The sequence below is a fragment of the Electrona antarctica genome (genome assembly GCF_951216825.1).
Source record: "Electrona antarctica genome assembly, chromosome: 10".
Classification (NCBI taxonomy): Eukaryota; Metazoa; Chordata; class Actinopteri; order Myctophiformes; family Myctophidae; genus Electrona; species Electrona antarctica.
In genome coordinates this window covers 17,675,515-17,700,717 of record NC_136791.1, presented here as the reverse complement: position 1 = coordinate 17,700,717, position 25,203 = coordinate 17,675,515, and the positions used below count along the sequence as shown (strand labels likewise).

At 43.0% G+C, this 25,203-nt stretch overlaps 2 protein-coding genes across 3 annotated transcripts in view; both read right to left on the bottom strand.

The window, feature by feature from the left end:
* Window positions 1–6,169, bottom strand: part of lrsam1 (leucine rich repeat and sterile alpha motif containing 1) — a 36,709-nt gene extending 30,540 nt beyond the window's left edge. The window contains exons 1-7 of the mRNA XM_079512603.1: window positions 6,028–6,169; window positions 4,129–4,268; window positions 3,523–3,579; window positions 3,293–3,337; window positions 1,658–1,735; window positions 994–1,062; window positions 395–479 (exon numbers count right to left, since the gene is read on the bottom strand). Coding sequence (XP_079368729.1) covers window positions 395–479; window positions 994–1,062; window positions 1,658–1,735; window positions 3,293–3,337; window positions 3,523–3,579; window positions 4,129–4,200 — 406 coding nt within the window. The 5' untranslated portion in view covers window positions 4,201–4,268; window positions 6,028–6,169. The remainder of the gene's footprint in view (window positions 1–394; window positions 480–993; window positions 1,063–1,657; window positions 1,736–3,292; window positions 3,338–3,522; window positions 3,580–4,128; window positions 4,269–6,027) is intronic.
* A 3,886-nt stretch (window positions 6,170–10,055) lies between these two features.
* psda (pleckstrin and Sec7 domain containing a) overlaps window positions 10,056–25,203 on the bottom strand; it is an 81,165-nt gene continuing 66,017 nt past the window's right edge. Inside the window, exons 13-17 of one of the 2 annotated variants that reach the window (XM_079512655.1) lie at window positions 24,999–25,156; window positions 24,338–24,482; window positions 20,546–20,689; window positions 14,297–14,488; window positions 10,056–13,564 (exon numbers count right to left, since the gene is read on the bottom strand). In XM_079512655.1, the coding sequence (XP_079368781.1) occupies window positions 13,439–13,564; window positions 14,297–14,488; window positions 20,546–20,689; window positions 24,338–24,482; window positions 24,999–25,156 (765 nt within the window). In that variant the 3' untranslated portion in view covers window positions 10,056–13,438. The remainder of the gene's footprint in view (window positions 13,565–14,296; window positions 14,489–20,545; window positions 20,690–24,337; window positions 24,483–24,998; window positions 25,157–25,203) is intronic. The other variant, XM_079512656.1, reaches the window with a different exon arrangement.

The window sequence follows — 25,203 nt, the reverse complement described above, 5'->3', positions numbered from 1 at the left end:
CCCCTCTCCACAAGGAGGGGAAGTGCACTAAAGCATTATGGGCATTGCAGCAATCGAGTCAAACCCTAGTCAAACAGACAGACTTCATTATTTTTCTGGCCATAGGGTGCACATTTCAAATTGTGCTACTGTTATCTACTAAAAATACTATTAACATTGAGTGACTGCAGTTTCTTCCAGTGGTAAAATGTCCCTTTAACATTGAAGCAGATGGAGGGGAACTTTTTCACTGACAGATCGTGTCCTGTTAATCGAACACCTATCAACCGAGAGCTATCCAGACGGTGGTCTGGACATCGATCTCGCTGAATCAATAAAACCCCCAAAAGTCATTGTGGCAGTAAATGAGTTCAAAAGCAGTAATTAAAGTAAACAATTAAAATGGTGCATTCACCTTTGGCATTGAGCGTCTGCAGCAGCTGAAGGTTACCGATAGAGTCTGGCAGGGATTTGATCTGGTTCTGCTGCACGTTCAGAACCTGCAAGAACATCCACACCCTGTCAGAACTCTACATCCACACCCTGTCAGAACTCTACAATCTACATCCACCCTGTCAGAACATAATGATCGGCCCAGGCGGTGGCGTAACCGTCTGGGCACCCGACTGGTAATCCAGTCGCAGTGTGCCGCGGGTTCGACTCCCGAGCCCGACACGGCCTTTACTGCATGTCTTCCCCCATCTCTCTCTGACCCTTCAAAAAAACCAATAAAAGGCGTAAGCCGCAAAAAAAATAATATCTTTAGAACATAATGATCTGGTTCTGCTGTCAGAACATCCACATAATGATCTGGTTCTGCTGTCAGAACATCCACATAATGATCTGGTTCTTCTGTCAGAACATCCACATAATGATCTGGTTCTTCTGTCAGAACATCCACATAATGATCTGGTTCTGCTGTACGTTCAAACCCTGTAAGAACATTCACACCCTGTAAGAACGTTATTACCTGCAGTAATACCAGTCTCCCAGTAGGAGGCAGTAGTGTGTTACCTGTAGTAACACCAGTCTCCCGATGTCCTCAGGAAGTGATGTCAGCTTGTTCTCGTGTAGATCTAACACCTGAGGAGAAACAAAACAGTGATGTGTAGATCTGATAAAACAATGTGCTCATACTTTGGGTAAAATGTAGCCTGGCTCCAGCTCTGAATCGCTAGCCACGCATTAAAAATATATATGTTCTGCCGATTCAGTCTGGTGACTCTGCTACAGCGGTGTCAGTTTGCATCGAAAATCTGATGCAGCGGCTGATTGGCCATCAGCGCCGTCACTCGATGACGTCAAACAACAAACATGGCTGCCCCCACTGTGGTAACTTGCGACTGCATCGATCTGGCTATTAAATCGCCCTATGATAGTTTCTTTAAAGAAACGACAGGTTTTAGAAACATCATCACCCAACAAATTTTAACGTGTTTGTTTACATGCTAGTAGCGCTCGTTGACTGTGTTTGTTTGGTTAGCAACCGGGCTAGCCATAGCATAGCATAATACATACATACATGTATGTAAGCTACAAGCTTCTGCCTATACGTTTTCGATCACGTTAAAAGAAAATTTGATTCTTGTAATGTCTCACAGAGGAAAAAAAGGCTTAACATACCTTTATAGTAGCCAATGAGATGATGTCACAGGTTTTGGGGGGTGTGCTAACGTACCTTTATAGTAGCTAGGGATATGATGTCACAGGTTTTGGGCAACAGCGACTTCAGCTCGTTGCCGTGGAGAATAAGAACCTGAAACCAAACAAACAAAACATATGTCGTTTAGACTTCCACTGTATTGAGGGTATGCGCGTGAGTTGTCGCGGTTACATAATTTAAACCGCGGTGCGATCAAGTGGCTCAGAAGCGCGATATGCGATACAGTGCGATATAGTTCTCAAGCCCCCTTTAAACAAAACTAAGCTAAACTCACTTTGCCACTCACTTTATGCTTGCCCTCTATAGTTTCATAACAACCGAGACGAGAGCTACTAGACTCTATGCACACAGAATAACTCTTCCCTAATTCCTTCACACGTGTTAACGATGATACTAATGAAGGCTCTGTTCCATTCTGGTCAAACAGAGTCAGTGTTAATGGGTACGTTTACATGAGGTCTTTCAACCCCTCTTAATTCCGAATAGAAGTTAAATCCTATTAAACGTTTGTAAACACCTACAAAAACGTAAATCCGAATGAAAATGCTCGATGCGATTTAAAAACCATTCCGATGTCACTGGCCGGATTATTCCGATGTTGAATGCGATTGGCCGAAAGTTGGACTCATGTATACACTGCTTCGGATGTAAATTCATTCTGGTCTTTCTGAGCATGCTCATTTCCAAGGCGCTCCAACTCCAAGGCGCTCATATCCAAGGCGCGCCGAGGAGTTTGCACATAGAGCGCGTTATTTCGTGCATTTTGCAGATCCGAAATACACAAAAAAAAAACGTGGAGCAGGCTGCAGCAGCAGTGATGATGATCCCCCTGATCTGTGAGTGTTCAAAGATCCAACCGTCCCGAGTTGATGATCACTCTGATCATTTTCAAACATGTTTGATAGGCCTATAGGTTATATAGCCATCCTCTCCCTTTAAACTTTTATAGGCTATAACTTGCCTATTCCAAGTTGCAACCAAAACGTCATGAAACATAACGGCTTTGCAGTTTAATTGGGACATGTTGTCAGCCTGTAGATCAGCGCTTACTTACACAATGTACGTGCATTGTGCAAAGACGAATCACAAATAAAAAAACGAGATGATCACCTTCCCAGCGGAGAAGGGGAGCCGCAGCGGGTGGGGAATAAAAGACGGTAAACATATACGCCCGCCCCTATCCAACCAGCAGCCTCAAAGCTACTGCAGAATTAAATGATGGGATTTCAAAGTGAAAGTATCGTCTTTCACATAATGAATGAACTGCCTATATTTTATGTGTCCAACACGTGTCCATCACGTGAATTAACATGTATCATGTCTTATATCACATCTCCTTGTAAACGCTCATTCGGAATGACCATTTCCCATGTAAACACGCAGCAAAAAACATTACTTCGGATGTATTTTATTCGGAAGTATTTATTCGGAATGATCAGCCTGCATGTAACCGCGGCCAGTGATACTAATGAAGGCTCTGTTCCATTCTGGTCAAACAGAGTCTCAAACAGAGTCAGTGTTAATGATGCTGATATTGTACATGTACTAATGGACATTAGTTAAGTATTGGCATGGCAAGCACACATGAACATAAATGGGAAACCCTGGCTTGGATTTTCATATAAATTGTGCTTCAAATACATTTCTTACCTTCTTCTGAAGCACTTTGCAGATAGAAAGAGCACCGGATGGAACCTGGAAATACGTAATACTTAATTACTGGGTCGGAATCGGAACACACAGATATTGTCTTCAGGGACAATATTTTCTAGTTATTATTATTACTGTGAAGCACTTTGAACTGCAACTCTATATACAGTTTATTATTATATTATTACTGTATAAAGTTTGTAAGTACTAATTATATTATCATTACTTACCTCTGACAGTTCACACGCTGAGATGTCCAGAATGTCATCAGCCCCCGCCTCCTTAGACTGACACACACACACACACACACACACACACACACACACACACACACACACACACACACACACACACACACACACACACACACACACACACACACACACACACACACACACACACACACAATATTAATGCAATCATGGCAGCCCTCTTCAGCGAGGTGAAACACAAACTACAAACATAAGAGTATAGCGAGCAAGCTCCAAAAGGAAAGTCAACTGTGTGGGACAGATTTGTTCGGTAAGAAGGTCGGTGAAGTTAGATGCACTAATATTATGCAACCCTCCACTCTGCTGTGTCGGAGAGGCAGGGGTGACACTCCAGTCTGTGTCATGGTGAAAATAAGCATAATGTAGCATCGGACACACTATGGGTCCAAAGACCCAGCCGGATCGGGTCAATTATACCTGGGTCTATTTAGGATCGGATCCAATTTTAATCTGGTGTTTCGGACAAGGTCCAATTGTATGGACCCGTACGACTCTCTAGTGTGTGTGTGTGTGTGTGTGTGTGTGTGTGTGTGTGTGTGTGTGTGCGTGCGTGCGTGCGCTTACCAGACACAGCTGATATTCAAGTCTTTTTTTGGCTTCTTCACTGGGTTTCCTCTTTCTGAAGAACAGAGGCATCCTGTCTGTCTGTCTGCCTATCTGTCTCTATGTCTGTCTGTCTGCCTGTCTGCCTGTCCAGATGACGTCTGTAAAGGAAAATAAATGACATGTTTATATTTGATAACTACACACATTGGGCCTCATGCAGCAACCGTTCTTAAGAAGTTCTTAAGAGGACATTGTTCTTAGACCCACTTAGGAAGTTTTTAAGAAGATTTTAGCATCCACCAATGTTTTCTTTTACTGTGGGGGAGTGCAATCATCCAATCCACTAGGCAACTCAAAGCAAACCAACCATTTTGCCATTTTGGCAAATGTTGTGGAGGTGCTACCCACACAAATAGGGAAGTTGTGTTGCTCATTCCAGGAATGCCCGATCCTTACAAGCTATACCTTGTTGTAAAGGTGACTAATCAACGATAAAAAACTATACAAAATACAATACCAATTGGTATTATTAAGCGGAGAAATAACGGACCAAAGTTAAGTTTCTTCTATCGCAATTGTTTGTCAAATGTGTAAGAATTTTGATATATTTTTAACATAAATATTCTCCCACTCCCTATTATCATAAATCAACGTGTTCAGATGGGGGGGTCCGTGGCCCACATACAATGCATGGGTGGCCCTTCCTTCATTGACCTGATAGGGTCATATAACCACTAATATAATAATAATAATAATATACAACTAACATGAATCATTCACTTTTTCAACGAGTGGTCCTAATTGAGGTGGTTCCAGGTGGTCCCCAGCTAAATGATGGAGAATTGGTAAACAAATGAACCCTTATCGATCTTTAACTCTTGAGCGTAAAATGAGACCAAATGGACCCTTATTTTTATCCATTTTACGCTCTCAAGAGGTAACTTAATTTACAAGAAATCTACATTCTACAATTGGAGAATGTAGAAGAATTGATCAACGTTTGCCTCGTATCTCTCCTAATAATGGTCGAGCAAGGAATTGTTTTGATTGATTGATTGAAATATTTATTAACAGTTTGCAGAATTACAGTACATTTCAAGTACAAACTCAATACCAACTGTGAGTAGACGACCCAATTAAGCATTACACTTGTTTACAAGAGGGTCCACCTTGTTCAATTCATCAAAAACATTTAGAGACGTACAAATAGACACTTCTATATAGTCAAAGAACAGAACAGGAATTCATCATAAAGGAGGTAAAAAGGGAAAAGAAACATAGGCCTATACAGTGAGGGGAAAAGGGGGTGGGGGGGATTCAGATTTTACGGGGGGCAGTTTCGAATTGCAGCCGTCCGGGTGCCCTTTGAGAGCGGTTGTGAAGGAGTCAAGGGATTTGCATGTCTTAATGACTGTTGGTAGGGCGTTCCACATTTTGGTGGCATAGGAGCGAAAATAATTTAGTCCCTTGTTTGTGCCGAATCTGGGTTGTACATGGTTCGTTGCACTCCCTCTGGTGTTGTGGGTGTGGACTTCGTTAACATTAAGGAAGTATCTAGACAGGTACATGGGTATCTTTGTATCGAATCTTGTGGACCAGACCTATTGCAAGATGCTGTAGCCTACTCTGTCGTCGACCCTAAGCCATTCCAGCCTGTCAAAGTGGGCAGGGCAGGGGGTGACATCTTATCCAACGACAACAACATTTTCTACAAGTTTTGGGTCTGAGAGGCTAAATGTCATCAAATGGTGGTCCGTGGCTGACATGCAGAATAAATAATGGACCTTGACGTGAAAAGGGTTGAAAACCACTGATCTCTAGTCTACTCTAGACTATAGCACATCAAGCTAATGCTAGCTACCTTAGCATGTCTAAGGCTTAAAACAAACAAACAGTGAATAACATAAACAAACAAACCGTTGTCTTGGCAACAAGCAACTCGCCGCGATCGTTAGGTTGTTGCTGTTGTTGTTATTGTTGTTAGCAAGGATAACGTTATAAACGTGTTGTTATCATCATAATAATAATAATAAGCAGCTGCTCGTCATCTGATCATAACACGACGTGACGTCACTCAGGTGGGCGTATCAGTGTTCTGCTGCCTGCTAGCTTCCGGCGCACACCCACCGCACAGTTTTCCTCCTCGAAACTGGCCCAAAACCCAATACCACGCGATCCAGTTTCCTCAAAGGGCCCCTGAGAGCCAAGGGCCCCTGGGCCACGGCCCCACTGTCCCAATGGCTAATTTAGACTACAAAACATGCAGAATGTTCCCATTGGACTTGCATTGCACATGGTTAAGAAAGAACGGAAGGATTAAAGGTTTCATGACATTAAGTTTCATTTATTTATTATTATTTTTTTTTATTTAGGTTATGACCTCAAGTAAACCCACACAACCTGAACTTTGAACATTCAGTGGATTTGCTGTGGGCTGTGGTTTTCTCTGTGTGTTCTGAACCCTTTTGAGCTGCAATGAAAACAGGCAAACAGGCCTCAGTCTGCTGGCAAATTCCTATGACATATGGGATTTGTGGACTGTTACCTCACACACTATTAGGTAGCCTACTGCATGTATAGGTGCTAACAGGTCATATAATAAAAATACAATCCTGCATCTCTGTTTTGTCTTCACTGAGGAGATTGTAGTGCTGTTTACCAGCTGGAATTAATTACAATGCACTTACAATGAATGAACTTTAAATGTCTTTCTTCTATTTCTTTTCTTTCTGTTGTTTAAATTGTCATTGTATTCATTATTAAGGTGTCTTTATTATTGTTTTCTTACTCTTATTTTATTTGCTTGTTTTCACAAATTCACAATAAACATCTTGTTTTAGCGTGCTGTTCTTATTAGGCCTATTATTACACTGTTTTAGGCTTATCATGACTTCTTGAAAATGAATGGCTTTGCCCTTAACGTATTTCTGAGAAAATAAAGGTTGAATGAATGAATGCATGAATGCATGAATGAATGAATGAAAGAATTAATGAATGAATGTGCACATGTGCTGTTAATTTTACCAACCGCGTTCCACACGTTGGCCCAGAGGCCATTGAGCCTCTGCTCACGACTGGAGAATGGAAGGTTGTATTTAAAATCCAGAGGGGCCAATGTCTCATTTAGAGCGGTGGCTTTTGTTGGCCCTGGTTTATAATAATAAATTAATGATCATTATCACCTTAGAAAATATGAGTTCAATGTGCATAGTGGTGGGCATGTAGTAGGCTGATTCATTTCAAGATTTCTTCTTGCAATATTGCAGCTGATGTCTGTTGGCTGACCACAAACCTTGATCTCTTCTTCCGTGCTCTGTTCAATTTACAACTAAACTGAGTAAATGTATTTACTCAAGTCACCACACACATTCACTGTACATTTACAAACATCAGGGGCTGAATAGAAAATAAGGCAAGTAGAGTCTTGTTAAAGAGCAAATATAGGTTTTACTAGAAAACACAAAATCATTGATTACAGGAACTTGTGAAATATCAGCAACAATTCCATTCCTAAATTCTAGTACTCTAGTCTATAATAATCTATATAGAGTCCAGGATTCCAGGGGCGCACCGTCTTAAGGAAGCACTGTCCGATATAGGCACATAAATGGAAATCATAAATTTCCTCAAAGTTTATTGACGTATTGAATAAACAGAAGTCAGACACATGATTCCACTCACGAGTTAAAACATTTTAAAGGCATTTGTGAAAATCTCTATGTCCTGAGGTCGTAGTCGAAGCATGCGTTTAATCTCTGAAACAGTCAATGTGTGTCTGTGTCGTATAGGCAGGCACCCTTTTGCAGTGTCCTTGAGCAAGGCATTGCACCTGTCATTGCTCATTTACTTTGAGGTTGCTCTGGATAATCATGTCATAAAAATGACGAATAAATTGTTCAGTGTGTCCAATAAAAGTACATTTGTACAGTTTCACATCAGCCCAAGATCCTCAGAGAGGGATGGGTCAGTTTCACTGACCCACATGACTTGGTGCGCGCTGAACATGTTTTCTTGAAACAGCAGTTGAAAGGTCTACACTGCGTTCCCATGGACGGTCTAAGGTCTTATGGCTTCTTAGAAGTACACTAACACAACTAAACCTTCGCTTTAAAATCACTTCAAATGTTGAGACGTAATTGTGATAGGAAGATTCATCAACTTCAAATTCTGCTCTATCTGGTTCAATTATAATGGAATCAGTGGAGAGTATATATTCTTGATTTGGGACTAATTTACAGGCTTTTCAATGTAAATCTCTTCTCCAACTAGCTCCCTCCTTTTGTTCTTCACTTCAACCAGTACAATGTTCCGAGGCAGCAGCAACACTTTCAGAATTGAACTGGGATGATCATCATTGGTGGTGTATAAAACAGTAACACCAATGCTTGGACAGGACTGGGCCTGAACAACACAGTCACATATGATAACATGAGTGTCTGTCTGTGATCATATGGGGTTTAATCAGCTCAATGCCATCACCATCCATCACATGAACAACAGACAAGGATTTGCCTCCATCCATGGAGAAGATCTCACAATGTGGAAAGTGTAGCCGACACACAGACCCCTGAGAACCTTTTACGTCAAACAGTGGTCCTGCAGGCATTTTGCCAACCTGGGATAGAAGCCTTCGGTGCCAGGGGACTGTCCTGTAAGTCACATCTCCCGCTGTCTCCATCTTAAACACCAGGCTGGTCACGCTGCATTGGACCAATCCTGCTTGGTTCAGTGGAACCTGTAGCTTTCCATGTTTTCCACAACAATGATATCAGGTGTAAATGTCTGTGTTTTTTCCAGTAGTGTAACAGCATTTACGCTGTGGGACCGCTTGGTTCTGAAACTCGTCTTGTTCTCTAAACATGGAATTTGGCTCAGTGAAGGTAAGCTGTGAGAACGAGGCAGACAGACAGATTCTTCTATCCCCAAACCACTGAAGCATGAACTTATATAAGTTTAGAAAGTATAGAAATGCACCATTCACCATAAGGCTTAAGGCCGATTCATACTCCACAGTGGTTAGGAAAACTACAACATGACGTCACGCCGCAGTGATAAGTGACTCACCACTCACCTAAACACTGTCATCTCTCTGTTTTACCGTATCACCTAAAACTGGAGTATGAAAAGGCCTTTAATGTCTTTTTAATCAGCCCTTGTACCATATATCCATTTGTTTGGAAACAGGGACACCCAGTTCAAAGTGGTTAACACAGAAGCTGTTGCTGTACTGTTGCCGTTTGCATCTGTGGGGAGAGTGTTGCTTGGTGTTTATGACAATACATACTTCAAAGAATCAAAACATGGAGGTCAGAAATACCAGTCCATATAATTTGTATTGTTTAATATATGTTTTTTTGTTTGTATTGTTATATGCACATGGAACAATACAAAATAAATTTCTACCAGCTTGTGGCAAGCTAAACCCTTATAGGTTTGTAATAAAAGATTGCAGTAGGCCTATTATGCAACTCCTTTGAATCCCGTTTCAGAGACATGGCAAATTTCACTCTTATTAATCTATGAATGTGTAGCCTATATATTAAACGTATTCCTTGAATTCATGGAAGCCAATAAATAATTTGATGACAAATTATAGAAAATAAGTAATTCTTTAACTTCTGCAGATGTCACATGTCACAAGACAGAGCCACGGGCAACGAGAGACAGTAATGCAGTAATGCAGGAAGATTTTTACAATGTATTACAGATTTTTTGTTAAGATTACTTAATATATTACGTAATATATTAAGTTACGTAGTGCGTATTACCCAACACTGCATATTCATATTATCCTCAGTCCCCAGAGACCACGACGGAGGCCTGGAGGGTCACCGTCTCAAGTGAACTTGAGCAACGAGAACCACCACCGAGCGAGCTAAAGAACGTTGCGAAGAAGGGGGAACAGTTAATGACCACAAAATAGTATAAAAAAATAGAAGCCACAGTTGTTCATGTTTTGGAACAGTCCTTTATACATGTGTCTGTTGTTCAGTGACAGTCCGTTATTATGAGGCTGGCGGTGACAACAGCCCAGTACATATAATGAACCACAGTAATAATATAGAGTAATGTGAACAGACCTGCTCGGGGATTACATTGGGTTTGGATAATCTGGTTCAAAGACGTGTCTGTCGTACGTGCTGTACATATTCAGCCCGTCTTTCTTTGCGTTCTTGTCATTGTCTGTGTTTTAAATAAGCAGAGATGTTCTCTTGTCCGTGAGACTACGAGTCTCAGTGATATAGCCTACTGTACTGAAGTTGATTTGAAATCCTCCGGTGTCACCAGATCCTGATCCTATTGCCTCTCCTTCCACCAGAGGGCAGTGTTTGTTTGCGTCAAAACTCAAAGAGGTGTGTGTGTACAGTGTTTGTATTACTATACTTATAGCAGGATTTGAGAAATACATTGTGAGGACCATTTTCCTTGTTGGAAGGGGTTATGGGTTGGTTTATTTATACTTAGTTGCGTACCTGGTGTTATGCAACGATAAATAGCTGATTTATAAGCTCACAATGCATCGCAGCGTGACACCGTGACGTTGTCAGCATGTAGACCTGCAATTTTTCGGCTTTAGGCTTATGGTTCAAAATGTCCTCTTTTTTAATGGCATTCATACCATGTTGATGTCATCTCAAGTATAGTAATACAAACTGGTGTGTGTGCGTGTGTGCGTGCGTGCGTGAAATCAGATTTGAGGCAATCACATATCATGGGTTGATATGCATTGACAAGCATCCAACATGTCCCAGTACCTAGATATTTAAAAAATAATAATAACAATTATATATTCTATGAGCTATAGATCTTCTACAGTCCAGACAGTATGCTATGTAGGTCCGTTGCCTCCTTTAAGTCCAGCAGGAAGCAACAGAAACCAACAGACAAGACAGACAGACAGACAGAGTATGGGACAGTGGTTCTCAACACGGGGTCCGGGTTCCCCTCAGGGGCCCAGGGGTACTTGGAGAGGGTTCCACGGGGTCGGTCCCCCCCAGCAAAAGGACTGAATACAGCATCACAAGTTGAGCCAACATTTACCTTATTATTTATACTTTGGATTTTACCTCGCCCCCCCCCCCCTCCCCCCAAAAAAACAAAAACAAAAAAAACATCAGAATTATTTAGAACACAAATCTCCTCTTCAGGGGGTATCTGGCATAATAACAATAATAATAACTCAGATTTATATAGCACTTTTCTAAGTAGGCTACCAAAAGTGGGTTTACATAAAGAAAATGGAAGGAACCAACTTAAAAGATAGGGGCCACATACATATCAATCTGGGGGTCCTTGACGTTAAGACGTTTGAGAAACACTGGTACGGGAAACGTAACCACCCAAAACATGAGTCCCTCAGGGCTCTATACTGGTATATTTTCCGTTTTCCGTCATCGCAGGGGACAGCTTTCGCTTGAAAGTAGCCGATGGACAAAACTCACAACGTGTCGTGAGCTGTGTCGATCCTGCAAAAGCTTTCCTCCACAGTATGGACGGACGGATGCTGGGATTTAAGTGGTTAATAATAAATGCTCCTAGCCAAAGCTTCGTCGAGGCTAGCGAGAACGCGGAGGCGGGTTGAGTTGTGTGTTTGTTTCATCATCGGCTCCACTCATCCTGGTCCGCTTCATCTCGTCTGTGACTCCTGTTGACTCCAAATGCATTGTGGGGGCGTGTTATTTTTCCCCCGTCCCAGCTAGAACAGAAGGGAGGGAGAGAGGGAGGGGTGGGGGTTGTTGGCGGTTTGTACGGCCGGTAAGTTGACGGCAGGCAGGGTCCTTATGCATGCTCTCCGTTGCCGCAGGCAACAGTCCCACGCATGGTAGCTTGTGTCCGTGTCGCTGGATGGTCGGTCGGCATGGAAACCGTGCCTCCAACGTTTGCAAAGGGGAGAAGCAAAGTGGAGGATCCATACCACCGCCTGGGATTCAGTTTGGTGATATTTCTGAAGTCTGTTTGTGTTGTTGTTAGAGCAGCATTAGTATGGTTTATATACTTCCATCGCACAAGCGCACAAAAGAGAACAGCTCTACAGGCTTGTACAAGAACGGAACTCTACAAGCTTGTAGATCTTTTTCACAAGCGACACTCGTACTACAGAGTATACTGTATTAAAGGGAAAACAGCTTTTGGATATCGGATGAAGACGCTGCCACAGTAATCACAACATAATCGGTTCGATCTCTGGTGTTGCCCTCCAAAGTGACCTTTGAGCAAGATGCTGAACCCACAAGCTCTCTCTGAGCTGCTCTCTAGTCTGCACAGAAGCATAGGCAAAGTAGATACATAAAGCTCGACAAAAAACAAACAAACACTGTTTTGGGTGAAAATGAGCTTCATCCCTCCCTTAAACCAAATCTTGTAAATCAGTGGTTCTCAAAGGTGGGGGTCCAGGGACTCCCTGGGGCCCTTGAGAGGGTATTCCAGGTGGTCCCCAGCTAAGTGATAAATAGTCAGAAGAAGCCAAATGGATGGACCCGGTCCCTTACAGGTCTGCAACTTTGAGCGTGTACAAAAAAATGGAACCAAATTCCATTTGGTCCCACTTCTACACTCAAAGTTTACGGGAGTCTGACGCTGTGGCCTAATCTTTGCACACCAAACTGGGGATCCTAGAAAATAAAAAGTTTGAGAACCACTGTTGCAAAGAAATACAATAGCTGTGCATTGTAACAAAATAAAGAATGGCTTTCTGTCTCCTATAAATCAACAACAACAAAAGTTTGGTCCAAAAAAAACATATGGTCACGAAAACTTGACAGGATTTAAAGACAGAAGTCTGTCGGAACGCAGGTGAGATATACGTCTATCTTCCACCTGAACTCCTTTTCTCTCGTCCTTCATTTGTCTCCCGACTCTGTCCATCAGATGCAAAACGACCCAGCAATTACCCATAGTTTCTCGGTGCAGTTTTATAAACGCGCACCATGTTTCCCGGGACGCCCTGGTGGCTTCCAATCCGTACCGGCCCCCGCCACACATCTGGCGCCGATATCACAGGTTCCAATTCCTACGCCGTGACCAGCTGTGGCATTCCCCTTTTTAATGTCTAGCTTCACTGTACCGTTAACATGTCTCTCTTTGAGGTTCCTGTCTCTCATTAGTGTTCCACTAACCTGTCTCCCTTTATTGTTCCACTAACCCTTCTTTCTTTACTGTTTCACTAACCTGTCTCTTCCCTGTACAATTAACTTGTCTCTCTTCACTCTTCCACTAACCCGTCTCCCTTCTTCCCTGCCTCTCTGCACTGTCAAATAAAAAAGCCTGGGAAAATAAGCTTGTAAAAAAATAAATAAATCAAACATCATACATCCACACAGTCCGAGCCCTACGGCGCCTCTCCCTGCTTGACGGCGGTGGCCTGGTTTTGGTTGGCTTTCAGGGACTCGGAGGAACGCTTCTTCTTACTGCCCTCTCTGACGGAGGACGATTTGGTCCTGTGGTTGTCCTTGTCCTAGGATGGCAGGGAGGGATTACACATGAATTAAAGACAAATAAACCGTCATGACCAGCAAGTCCCAATAATGCATTATGAACAAACTTATAAGACATTATAATTTCCTCATAAACATGAATTATATTTAGTAAGTGCTCATAAATAATCATAATACTTTATAACCTTAATCATAACACATTATATATACTTTATTATAATGACTTATACCATTTAATAATAATACTACTTATAATACATCATAACTAATAATAAACTAATAATGTATTCCATGTTTATAACGCATTATAAAAAATATTATTAGACAATATAATTTTCTCATAAACATTTATAATAATGTATATAAGCGCTCATAAATAATCATAACCTTTATTATAAAGCTTATTTGGGATGCATAGCAAGTGTTACCTACATTGTTATTCATCTTTAGGGCCCCAAATCACACGATTGTCTATTTCAGACACAAAGTGTGACTGGGGAGTCATATTTTGACAGCAGTAAGCCCGTCATAATTTCACCCCCTCTGTATAAAGGATTGGACAGTATTAAGATGTTGATATTCATTTTGTATTCATCTTTAGGGCCCCAAATCACACCTTAGAAAGCACAAGTATATATATTTAGTGTCATGTCATATGTGGTCTACCTGAACAGCCTTTGTGATCTACTGGTAGATTGCAATCTACCTTTTGGGCACCCCTGCCCTATATAGCAGGCCTACTGTTACTGTACCTTGTCCTTGGAGAGGGTGGCCTGGCTGGACGAGGAGCAGCTCTCCTGAGTGGTCAGCGTGGGGCTGGACTGGGCTCGCTGCAGCCCTGAGTCGTCAAACAGCTTGGCCTCGAACGCAGAGAGGTCCTTGTCGTCTACGCCCAGACGGAGCTTAGCGCGGAGCAGCATGGCGTATGTCCCGTACCGCGTTTTCTGTTCCAGGAGAGAGGGAGAGAGAGAGAGAGAGGTTCAGACCCACAGGAACGCATTGCCGGCCCAATTCCGGCGAGCCGCCCCGCGTCCGAAGCGGTAGAGAAATGACAGAGTTACCGTGTGCCGGTCCCTCTACTGTACTGTACTGTCATTGTACTGTACTGGCACACCCGAAATCATCATATATACAGTTAATATGTGCGTGTGTGTTTGTGTGTGTGTTAGGTTGCGCACAGGTGGTGAAAAACAACCATGCTGTTTTCGTGCTCAGACGCACCCAGCCACCCACCCACCCACAGTCACTTATGGAAGTGGTTGCACCACTTACAAAACAAAAACAAAAAGGGAGATTTTAGTTTGTTACAGCCAATGATGATGTTTGGGTATTATCTATGATGTTGCTGCTGTTCTACATAGATTCGATTCGACGATGCGTTGCAATGCATCACACCTTTCTATATTACTGCACATTATTTTTTCTTTAGTCAATACAATCAGTAGATATACTGAACAACATATTTTATATTATATATAATATATTAATATTATAATACAGAATTATAATTGTATTATAATGATATATTATATATAATTATAATTAGGCTTTGAATATCGATTATGTCAAATTGCTGCATTGCATTGATGCACGGCCGAATCGCGGTGCATTGCTGAATCAATATTTTCTTTTACACCACTATCCATCATACAGAATCTATATAGCATTCGGAGATTGTGGAATAGTTGTCTGGCTAGTGGCTACGAGAGCCTATAGCTTTGGTATCTGATGTCGTTTTGTTAGCAGCCACAAATGTCCGACGTAGCTTTACTGTAGTACTGTATCTTCATGTCTTTGTACCTGCCAATGTGAAGGCAGCATCACACTCTAAGGCAATACATGTCACATTGGCCTGTCAAAGATAGACTACAGTTATGAATATAATGATGCCACACACACACACACACACACACACACACACACACACACACACACACACACACACACACACACACACACACACACACACACACACACACACACACACACACACACACACACACACACACACACACACACACACACACACAGGGAACTAATGCCTGCACATACATACACACACACACACACACACACACACACACACACACACACACACACAGTGCGAACACAGTAATGGTGCAGTGGGAAACAGGACGTGAAATTGGACAGTGAAGATTGCTATGTGCATGAGTCATGCAGGCGCGCACAGGTGTGCATGTGGGTGCGTGTACTTGTATTACCATACTTGTGAGGGCCAAGTGTCCTCAAAAGTACAGTAGAATGTGAGACAATGTGAGGAAGATAACATTTAGATTACTATTAGAAAATGATTTGAGGACGCCGTACGAGGTTAGGGTTATGATTAGGCATTTAGAGGTTATGAATGAATTCCTGTGTTGGAAAATAGCTAATCACCCAAGTTGTGAGTATGAAGATGCTGCTTTGTCTGCTTGGTTAGCCGTTAAAAATGTTGACGTCCTAACAAGTACAGTGATACACACACACACACTCCTCTCTCTCTCTCTGTTTTTTGTTTAAACAGATTGTTGTTTAAAACATGTAAAAGAAATGTTATTAAAAAATATATATCTTTTGAAATATACTCTATAAGTGTATTTAAATGTAGGAAAATAAAATTTAATATTTAGTTTCTGACCCATAAAAAATGTTGATGTTGAAAATGAAGTACAGTAATACAAACGAGTGAGTGTGTGTGTGTGTGTGTGTGCGTGCGAGCGTGCATGCACCGTGCTCTGCAGCAGAGTGGTGGAGAAGCAGCGGTCTAATCTGTATTCATGCCGGAGGGCGATTAGCTTTGAAAGTTGATGGTGTTGAGTTGGCTGCTGCTGACGCCATTCTGCACTTGTCCACTGTTGGAGTGTGTCATTTATAAACACTGGGAGGAGGATGAGTCTCATCACCACCATCGGCACTGTGCTGTAGCACACCACTGCAGTACAGTACAGTACAGTACAGTACAGTACAGTACAGTACAGTACAGTACAGTACAGTACAGTACAGTACAGTACAGTACAGTACAGTACAGTACAGTACAATTAACTAATCTTTCTCAGCCGTAGTACAATTTCACTGGAGCGCGCAGCATGCAACTTTTTGGGAACCATGAACTTTAGTTCAAAATTTTGAATGATGAACTATGAACTGAACAAGATCATTTTTAAATTTTTGAACTGTGAACTGAACTAGTTCATAAAAAAAAAATCACACCTGTGTGAACTGAGTGGTTATATAGTCTGATCAGCTATGTCAGTGACGTCACATACTAACCATAGCAACCATGCTCGTTTTTTTTGGTACGAACAAACACGGGTACCCGGGTACACGGGTACAAAGCCAGTGGTTGGAGTGGTTAGCACCACTCAAAAAAACTTTCCCAACACTGGTCCCCGGGGGGTCCCCGGAAGGTCCAGACCCACATGAATGCGGCCAGGGTGCCGGCCCGGTTCCCGCGACCCGCCCCACGTCCAAACGGTCGAGAAATGACAGAGTTACCGTGTGGGGGTCCCCGGGGGGTCCCCGGAACATCCAGACCCCCAGGAACGCGCCCAGGGGGGCGGCCCGGTTCCGGCGAGCAGTGTGTGTGTGTGTGTGTGTGTGTTAGGCTGCGCAAGAGTGACACTTTGTTGTGAAAACCAACCAAACACTATTTCGTGGTCGGACAGACAGACCCAGCCAGGGACCCAGGGACACACATACAGTAGCTATAGAAGTGGTTGCACCACTCAAAAACGTACAAATGTAAGACACAATGTCATGGATTATTTTCTCGTTGTTCAGCAAACACAATCGATTGATTATAAAATTCACACAACCCACCCAATTTAAGGGTCAAGTGGTCAAATGGGTGGGCCACAAACACACACAATTATAAAGACATTTACTGCCCCAAATAGCAAGTATCTAGTCAATCTATAGGCAATACATCTCATCTCAACTATCAAGACAAGCCACTTTGATGAATTGCATTAATCAACACTTTTAATTTGTTTGTTAGATCCACGTTGACAGTTGTTTGGCAACCACCTAGCCAGTTGACCAACATACCTGCCCATCCCTGTGGGATATGGGATCTATCACTATTGACTCATGTTGCTGGCTTTCCTTCACAGAAATTGAAACAAATATTAATGAGTATAATTGCAAAAATAAGCAGAAAAAGTGAAAACCTTTCTTGGTCTGTTGCTTGTGAGAATTCCAACGTTTGTGGCCATGTAACTTTTTAGCCAGCTGTGCTAAAAAAGTACTCAAACATTATATTTGATTTAAAGTATTCATTGCTTACTGTAAATAAAACATGACTTAAGTAAAAAGTAGAAAGAAGAAACTTCTCCCATTGGAACACTAATTGAATGAAAGTACCAAAGTCACTCCAGAATGTCTTTGTCTCTCGTCTCCCTCTTGGCTCCCAAGCTGTGCAATGACCTCACCCTGGCACTCCCCACTGGACACTCACTGCCCATTTTACACCGCAGTCTGAAAACTCCCCTCTACAATCTCAACCTTTTTTTTATATGCACATTTTGTATGTATGTATTGGTACCCCAATCTACAATCTAACATCCTTAGTGTTGATTCAACTCTTGAGTGACTCAATGTACATTTGCACATACTGTATGTGACATTTGTCCTCCATATACCCAAAACCCATCATCCTATTAGGAGCAGTGAGCACTATTAAATACAGCGCCCGGGGAGCAGTTATAAGTTAAGTGTCTTGCTCAAGGGACACTTTGAGTGTTGAACTGGGGACCTTTTGTTATTCCCAGACGGCCTCTTTACCCAGCTAAGGCTGGTTGGCCCTTGCAAATGAGCAGAGAATGATGTACGGTCTCCCCCCCACCTCTGAGAGTGTGTGCTGCATGATGTATCGACCGAACGCTGTGAAATCTTCAAAGTCTGCACAACCAGAACAATGCCAACAAGATGTAAAACCTTGCTGCTGTCGGGCAGAAACCTTGTTCATCTTTTCATGTTTTGTTTAGTATTTACCATAAATACTACTACATAATACCTATTTGAGTGATTCTCGAATAGGTATTTAAGTTCAAGGACCGCGCTGTAAGTCTGAGAGCATACAAGAATCACGTTTTTGTCTGTTTTTTTAAAATGAATAGTTTAAAAAAAATACTGGGTATGGAGATAAGAGGTTCCTGCCAAGAGCAACAATGTACTGAAAATAACATTCACCTTCAATATTGAGGGCACTTTTGACATGTTGAAATTTCACTGAGCCACGGCTGAGAAATACGACACTTCAGCGAATAAGCACCCCCCCCCCTCCTCCCCTTCAATCACCTCAGATACCTCCGAGAACTTTAGTTATGTCCTCGGGATGAGATTGGCTGCTGATAAATCATGTAGCTGCGACATCTTTCTTGACAGAAGTGTCGTGCTGACCCAGATGAATCATGCTGGCAGTGTTAAAAGCTTTGCACATTCATTTATTTTTGAAGGAAACCCTTTTTTGTCGCCTCCCATTGGCTCAAAACACACGTTTTCAAAGAGGGGGTAGAGCCAGGATTTTTATTTTATTTGTATTTCTTTCCTATATTAAAATTGCCAAGAGAGGGTGGGTCGACCTTGGACAATACAAACGTAACATCCAGAGTTGCGAGGCGCTACCGGTGCCCCCAATCCACACTGTGCAGGGGACTGCCATCATGAGATTAGTCACACCAGGGACCAAGTGTGGCCAATCCCATGGATTAAAGCAAAATAAAATTGCATGACTAAAAAACAAACAAACGGAAGTGCATTGAGAGCTTGTAGATGGGCTCAACATGCTTCCATAAAAGACATGCTGACTTCAATGGAATCCAAACTACTGAAAGAACTTCAGTCCATGCGATCTACACCAAACTCTGGCAGGTCTGGCATGAGAAAAACTCAACTGCAGTGTTTAACACTTTAAATGGCCATAACTGTGGGTATTAGATATTTTATGTTTGCTTTTTAGTGTGGTTGCCCCAAAAGGGCAACCAGACTATTGTAATTGTAACACTTTATTTTACTGGAGTAACCTTTTTTTTTAAAACGCTACTCCTCCCACAGTTTTAACTGTACGCACTTGACCCATATGTCAAATTGACCGGAAAAATCGGGAATGGTGTGCTTGCTCATTTCTAAGAGAAATGTTGTATAGTTTAATTGATATTAATTTATTAGTGAATTAAATTTCCCCATTGACATGAATGGGAAAATGCGAAAAATCACGTTGCGTTGCGTTGACGGAGACGCGACGCGTGCATTCAAATTGAACCGGTGCGTTTTTTGACGCACGCGACGGAGACGCAACGCGTCCGGTGGAGCCCTGGCGTTACATCTCCATATATGGCACTGACCTGTTCTGACATTCCATATGTTGATCCTTCCCCATCTAACAGGCCTGAAAATTAAGATCTTACCCCCCATGCCAAAGCGCCAGCGCTCACCCAGCAGTCTGCTGTCCCCCAGGCGGATATGTTGATCTGACCCCCATTCCAAAGTGCCAGCGCTCACCCAGCAGTCTGCTGTCCCCAGGCGGATATGTTGATCTGACCCCCATTCCAAAGTGCCAGCGCTCACCCAGCAGTCTGCTGTCCCCCAGGCGGTTATGTTGATCTGACCCCCATTCCAAAGTGCCAGCGCTCACCCAGCAGTCTGCTGTCACCTAGGTGGATGCATGTACGCGACCTGGCCCTTTAGGGTGAGGTCGCTTTTCGCCCTCAGGCGTCTTACTGGTATAAAAGTTAAATGTACTTTTTTTTCTTGTTTTTTTAAATAATGAAGTTTGCTTATTTAAAAATTTGTATTCATCTTTTGGTTATAAGTTGAATGTTCTTGAACAGAAACTGATTTCAATAACGTTTTTAGCAAAATATCAGTCAAAACAAATTGGCCATCGCTAGGATAAGACCGTACCCCAAAATGTGGTCAGATGTAGTAGGCAGTAGGATGTGTGTGTGTGTGTGTGTGTGTGTGTGTGCGCGCGCGCGTGCATTCCGTGTTCAACCACTCACCTCAAACTCCAGGTACTCCTGCCGTAGTTTGTTTTCCTCCTGCTCGCGACCTTTGACCTTGCGGTCGGGGGGCGTGGCCGTCAGATCGGACAGCTCCGTGGAGACGGCCCTGAAGCGACTCTCATGGGACTTGACCTGCTCCTCCTGAAAACAAGACATCATATACGTAAGAACAATCAATCATCATACCACTATTATAAATGATGTGTTTTGATAATCGGCGCCATGCCATAGATACATACACTGTGTGTAGCCAAATATGACTTTGTTTTCCTAATCGGTTTCTGTGCCATATGTACCTGTGTTAGTTTAGTGTTGGAACCAGGCAGCAGTGTATCTGTGTTAGTTTAGTGTTGGACCCGGGCAGCAGTGTACCTGTGTTAGTTTAGTGTTGGACCAGGGCAGCAGTGTATCTGTGTTAGTTTAGTGTTGGAACCAGGCAGCAGTGTACCTGTGTTAGTTTAGTGTTGGAACCAGGCAGCAGTGTACCTGTGTTAGTTTAGTGTTAGAACCAGGCAGCAGTGTATCTGTGTTAGTTTAGTGTTGGAACCAGGCAGCAGTGTACCTGTGTTAGTTTAGTGTTAGAACCAGGCAGCAGTGTATCTGTGTTAGTTTAGTGTTGGAACCAGGCAGCAGTGTACCTGTGTTAGTTTAGTGTTGGAACCAGGCAGCAGTGTACCTGTGTTAGTTTAGTGTTGGACCCGGGCAGCAGTGTACCTGTGTTAGTTTAGTGTTGGAACCAGGCAGCAGTGTACCTGTGTTAGTTTAGTGTTGGACCCGGGCAGCAGTGTACCTGTGTTAGTTTAGTGTTGGAACCAGGCAGCAGTGTACCTGTGTTAGTTTAGTATTGGACCAGGCAGCAGTGTACCTAGTGTTGGAACCAGGCAGCAGTGTACCTGTGTTAGTTTAGTGTTGGAACCAGGCAGCAGTGCACCTGTGTTAGTTTAGTGTTGGACCCGGGCAGCAGTGTACCTGTGTTAGTTTAGTGTTGAAACCAGGCAGCAGTGTATCTGTGTTAGTTTAGTGTTGGAACCAGGCAGCAGTGTATCTGTGTTAGTTTAGTGTTGGAACCAGGCAGCAGTGCACCTGTGTTAGTTTAGTGTTGGAACCAGGCAGCAGTGTACCTGTGTTAGTTTAGTGTTGGAACCAGGCAGCAGTGTATCTGTGTTAGTTTAGTGTTGGAACCAGGCAGCAGTGTATCTGTGTTAGTTTAGTGTTAGAACCAGGCAGCAGTGTACCTGTGTTAGTTTAGTGTTGGAACCAGGCAGCAGTGTATCTGTGTTAGTTTAGTGTTGAAACCAGGCAGCAGTGTATCTGTGTTAGTTTAGTGTTAGAACCAGGCAGCAGTGTACCTGTGTTAGTTTAGTGTTGGAACCAGGCAGCAGTGTATCTGTGTTAGTTTAGTGTTGGAACCAGGCAGCAGTGTATCTGTGTTAGTTTAGTGTTAGAACAGGGCAGAAGTGTATCTGTGTTAGTTTAGTGTTAGAACAGGGCAGAAGTGTATCTGTGTTAGTTTAGTGTTAGAACCAGGCAGCAGTGTACCTGTGTTAGTTTAGTGTTGGAACCAGGCAGCAGTGTACCTGTGTTAGTTTAGTATTGGAACCAGGCAGCAGTGTATCTGTGTTAGTTTAGCATTGGAACCAGGCAGCAGTGTATCTGTGTTAGTTTAGTGTTGGAACCAGGCAGCAGTGTACCTGTGTTAGTTTAGTGTTGGACCAGGCAGCAGTGTACCTGTGTTAGTTTAGTGTTGGAACCAGGCAGCAGTGTACCTGTGTTAGTTTAGTGTTAGAACCAGGCAGCAGTGTACCGGTGTTAGTTTAGTGTTGGAACCAGGCAGCAGTGTACCTGTGTTAGTTTAGTGTTGGAACCAGGCAGCAGTGTATCTGTGTTAGTTTAGTGTTGGACCAGGCAGCAGTGTATCTGTGTTAGTTTAGTGTTGGAACCAGGCAGCAGTGTACCTGTGTTAGTTTAGTGTTAGAACCAGGGCAGCAGTGTATCTGTGTTAGTTTAGTGTTAGAACCAGGGCAGCAGTGTACCTGTGTTAGTTTAGTGTTAGAACCAGGCAGCAGTGTATCTGTGTTAGTTTAGTGTTGGAACCAGGCAGCAGTGTACCTGTGTTAGTTTAGTGTTGGACCCGGGCAGCAGTGTACCTGTGTTAGTTTAGTGTTGGAACCAGGCAGCAGTGTACCTGTGTTAGTTTAGTGTTGGAACCAGGCAGCAGTGTACCTGTGTTAGTTTAGTGTTGGAACCAGGCAGCAGTGTACCTGTGTTAGTTTAGTGTTGGAACCAGGCAGCAGTGTACCTGTGTTAGTTTAGTGTTGGAACCGGGCAGCAGTGTACCTGTGTTAGTTTAGTGTTGGAACCAGGCAGCAGTGTACCTGTGTTAGTTTAGTGTTGGAACCGGGCAGCAGTGTACCTGTGTTAGTTTAGTGTTGGAACCAGGGCAGCAGTGTACCTGACTGTGTTAGTTTAGTGTTGGAACCAGGCAGCAGTGTATCTGTGTTAGTTTAGTGTTGGAACCGGGCAGCAGTGTACCTGTGTTAGTTTAGTGTTTGAACCGGGCAGCAGTGTACCTGTGTTAGTTTAGTGTTAGAACCAGGCAGCAGTGTACCTGTGTTAGTTTAGTGTTGGAACCAGGCAGCAGTGTACCTGTGTTAGTTTAGTGTTGGAACCAACACTAAGCTGACAGAGTGTCAGTGTCAGGAGGTTGCTGTTTATTTACAGCACGGCTCAGAAAATAATTTCTGATTTCTTCCAAAACCAGTTGTACAGAAGAAAGCATGTACTACAAGTGTTGATGATGAGGAGATTATTGAGGACTTTGTCGAGTTGTTGTCGTTGGAGGAGGAGGAGCAAGACAACGTGAGCGCATTTGGGATAGTTACTTTAAAGGTAATAACATTTACTATTATCGTGTTCTGATGATGTGCCAACTGCTGCTGGCTGCTGCTAATGTTAACATAGATCTATATTGTGTTCCGACGGTCGGGCCGCTGTGCCAACTGAACTGCTGCTGCAACTTAATGTTATATTTTGTATTGTGTTTTTATGGGCGGTCAGGCCGCGCTGCGCTGTGCCAACTAAATGGTATAGGACCTACCTATAATGCCTCCTCTGTTGTGTTCTGGATGCTGCGTCAGTGTGCCTGCACTGTTTACTATTATAAATGATGTGTTTTGATAATCGGCGCCATGCCATAGACACATACACTGTGTGTAGCCAAATATGACTTTGTTTTCCTAATCGGTTTCTGTGCCATATTGGCGCAGAAACCCAGACAAACACAGAAGCTGTGTGCGCGCCATGTGATGTTTAGTTGCTCCTATTTGATATGCTACATTGCATGACAATTCTGTAATTATTTTATTTATGTCAAAACAGATTTCTGTTGGGCCTGATAACTATCAGCAGTATCACATTATCAACTAAGCCTGGTTAATTGCCTCTGTCAGTTTGTTCATAACTTGGTGTGGAGAGGGAAAGTGTCGTTCTTGATTGTGTTAAATTTAGCAAAAAACATAATTAAAAAAATGTTGGTATATTTAGTCTTAGTTTTAGTCATCAGAGCTTAGTTTTTATTTCGGAACCAGGCAGCAGTGTACCTGTGTTAGTTTAGTGTTGGAACCGGGCAGCAGTGTATCTGTGTTAGTTTAGTGTTAGAACCAGGCAGCAGTGTACCTGTGTTAGTTTAGTGTTGGACCCAGGCAGCAGTGTACCTGTGTTAGTTTAGTGTTGGAACCGGGCAGCAGTGTACCTGTGTTAGTTTAGTGTTGGAACCAGGCAGCAGTGTACCTGTGTTAGTTTAGTGTTGGACCCAGGCAGCAGTGGGCGGCTGAACCTCTTCTGGGAGCCAATGGCGGCGGGGAAGGGCGGCGCTGAGAACATGGCGGCCACCGCGTTGATCCTGGTGATCCACGACTGCATCTGCTCTGCGTTCCTAGATGATGAAGACCACAGGAAGAGGAGGAGTTTAACTATCCCTGATTGATCATCCTACAGCGTCACACAAAAGCATCTAAAGTAGCAGATTTACTACTGCTTGTAGATCTGCCACTTTTGATGAGTTTGAACTTGAATCCTGAAAAGTAACAGTTTGGGACTTATGAGGTTACCACCCGACAGAGACGATATGAATTTGGCATATGGAATATTTGGCACGTCAAGGATTTTCAAAATTATTCAACATCTGTGGATCGGCTATTTTTGAATAGCCCAAGCATGCAATAGGGGTTAAAGTGGTTACCGTATTTAACCCTCCTCCCCTACATCCCCTGACCCCACTTTGAGAACCAATGCTCTTATATACAAGGTGGGTACAGAGAGTTTGTAGGTATTTATCCAAGTAATACATGCATACAGGCAGACAGGCAGACAGGCTGTCAGACAGACAGGCTGTCAGACAGACAGACAGACAGACAGACAGACAGACAGACAGACAGACAGACAGACTTACGGGGCTTGGAACAGGAAGACCCTCCAGTCGGCGGTCCGCAGGTAGAAGACGTTTGGTCTCTTGTTGTAGTCGGCCGCTCTCATGGCCAGAGAGTGATGGATGGACACAGCGTTCTTCAAGTCCTCATCGCTCACCTCCCCGTCTGCACTGCACTCCCCCTGTGTCATACACAACACAATGTTAAGCCATTGAGACCTGGAATGCA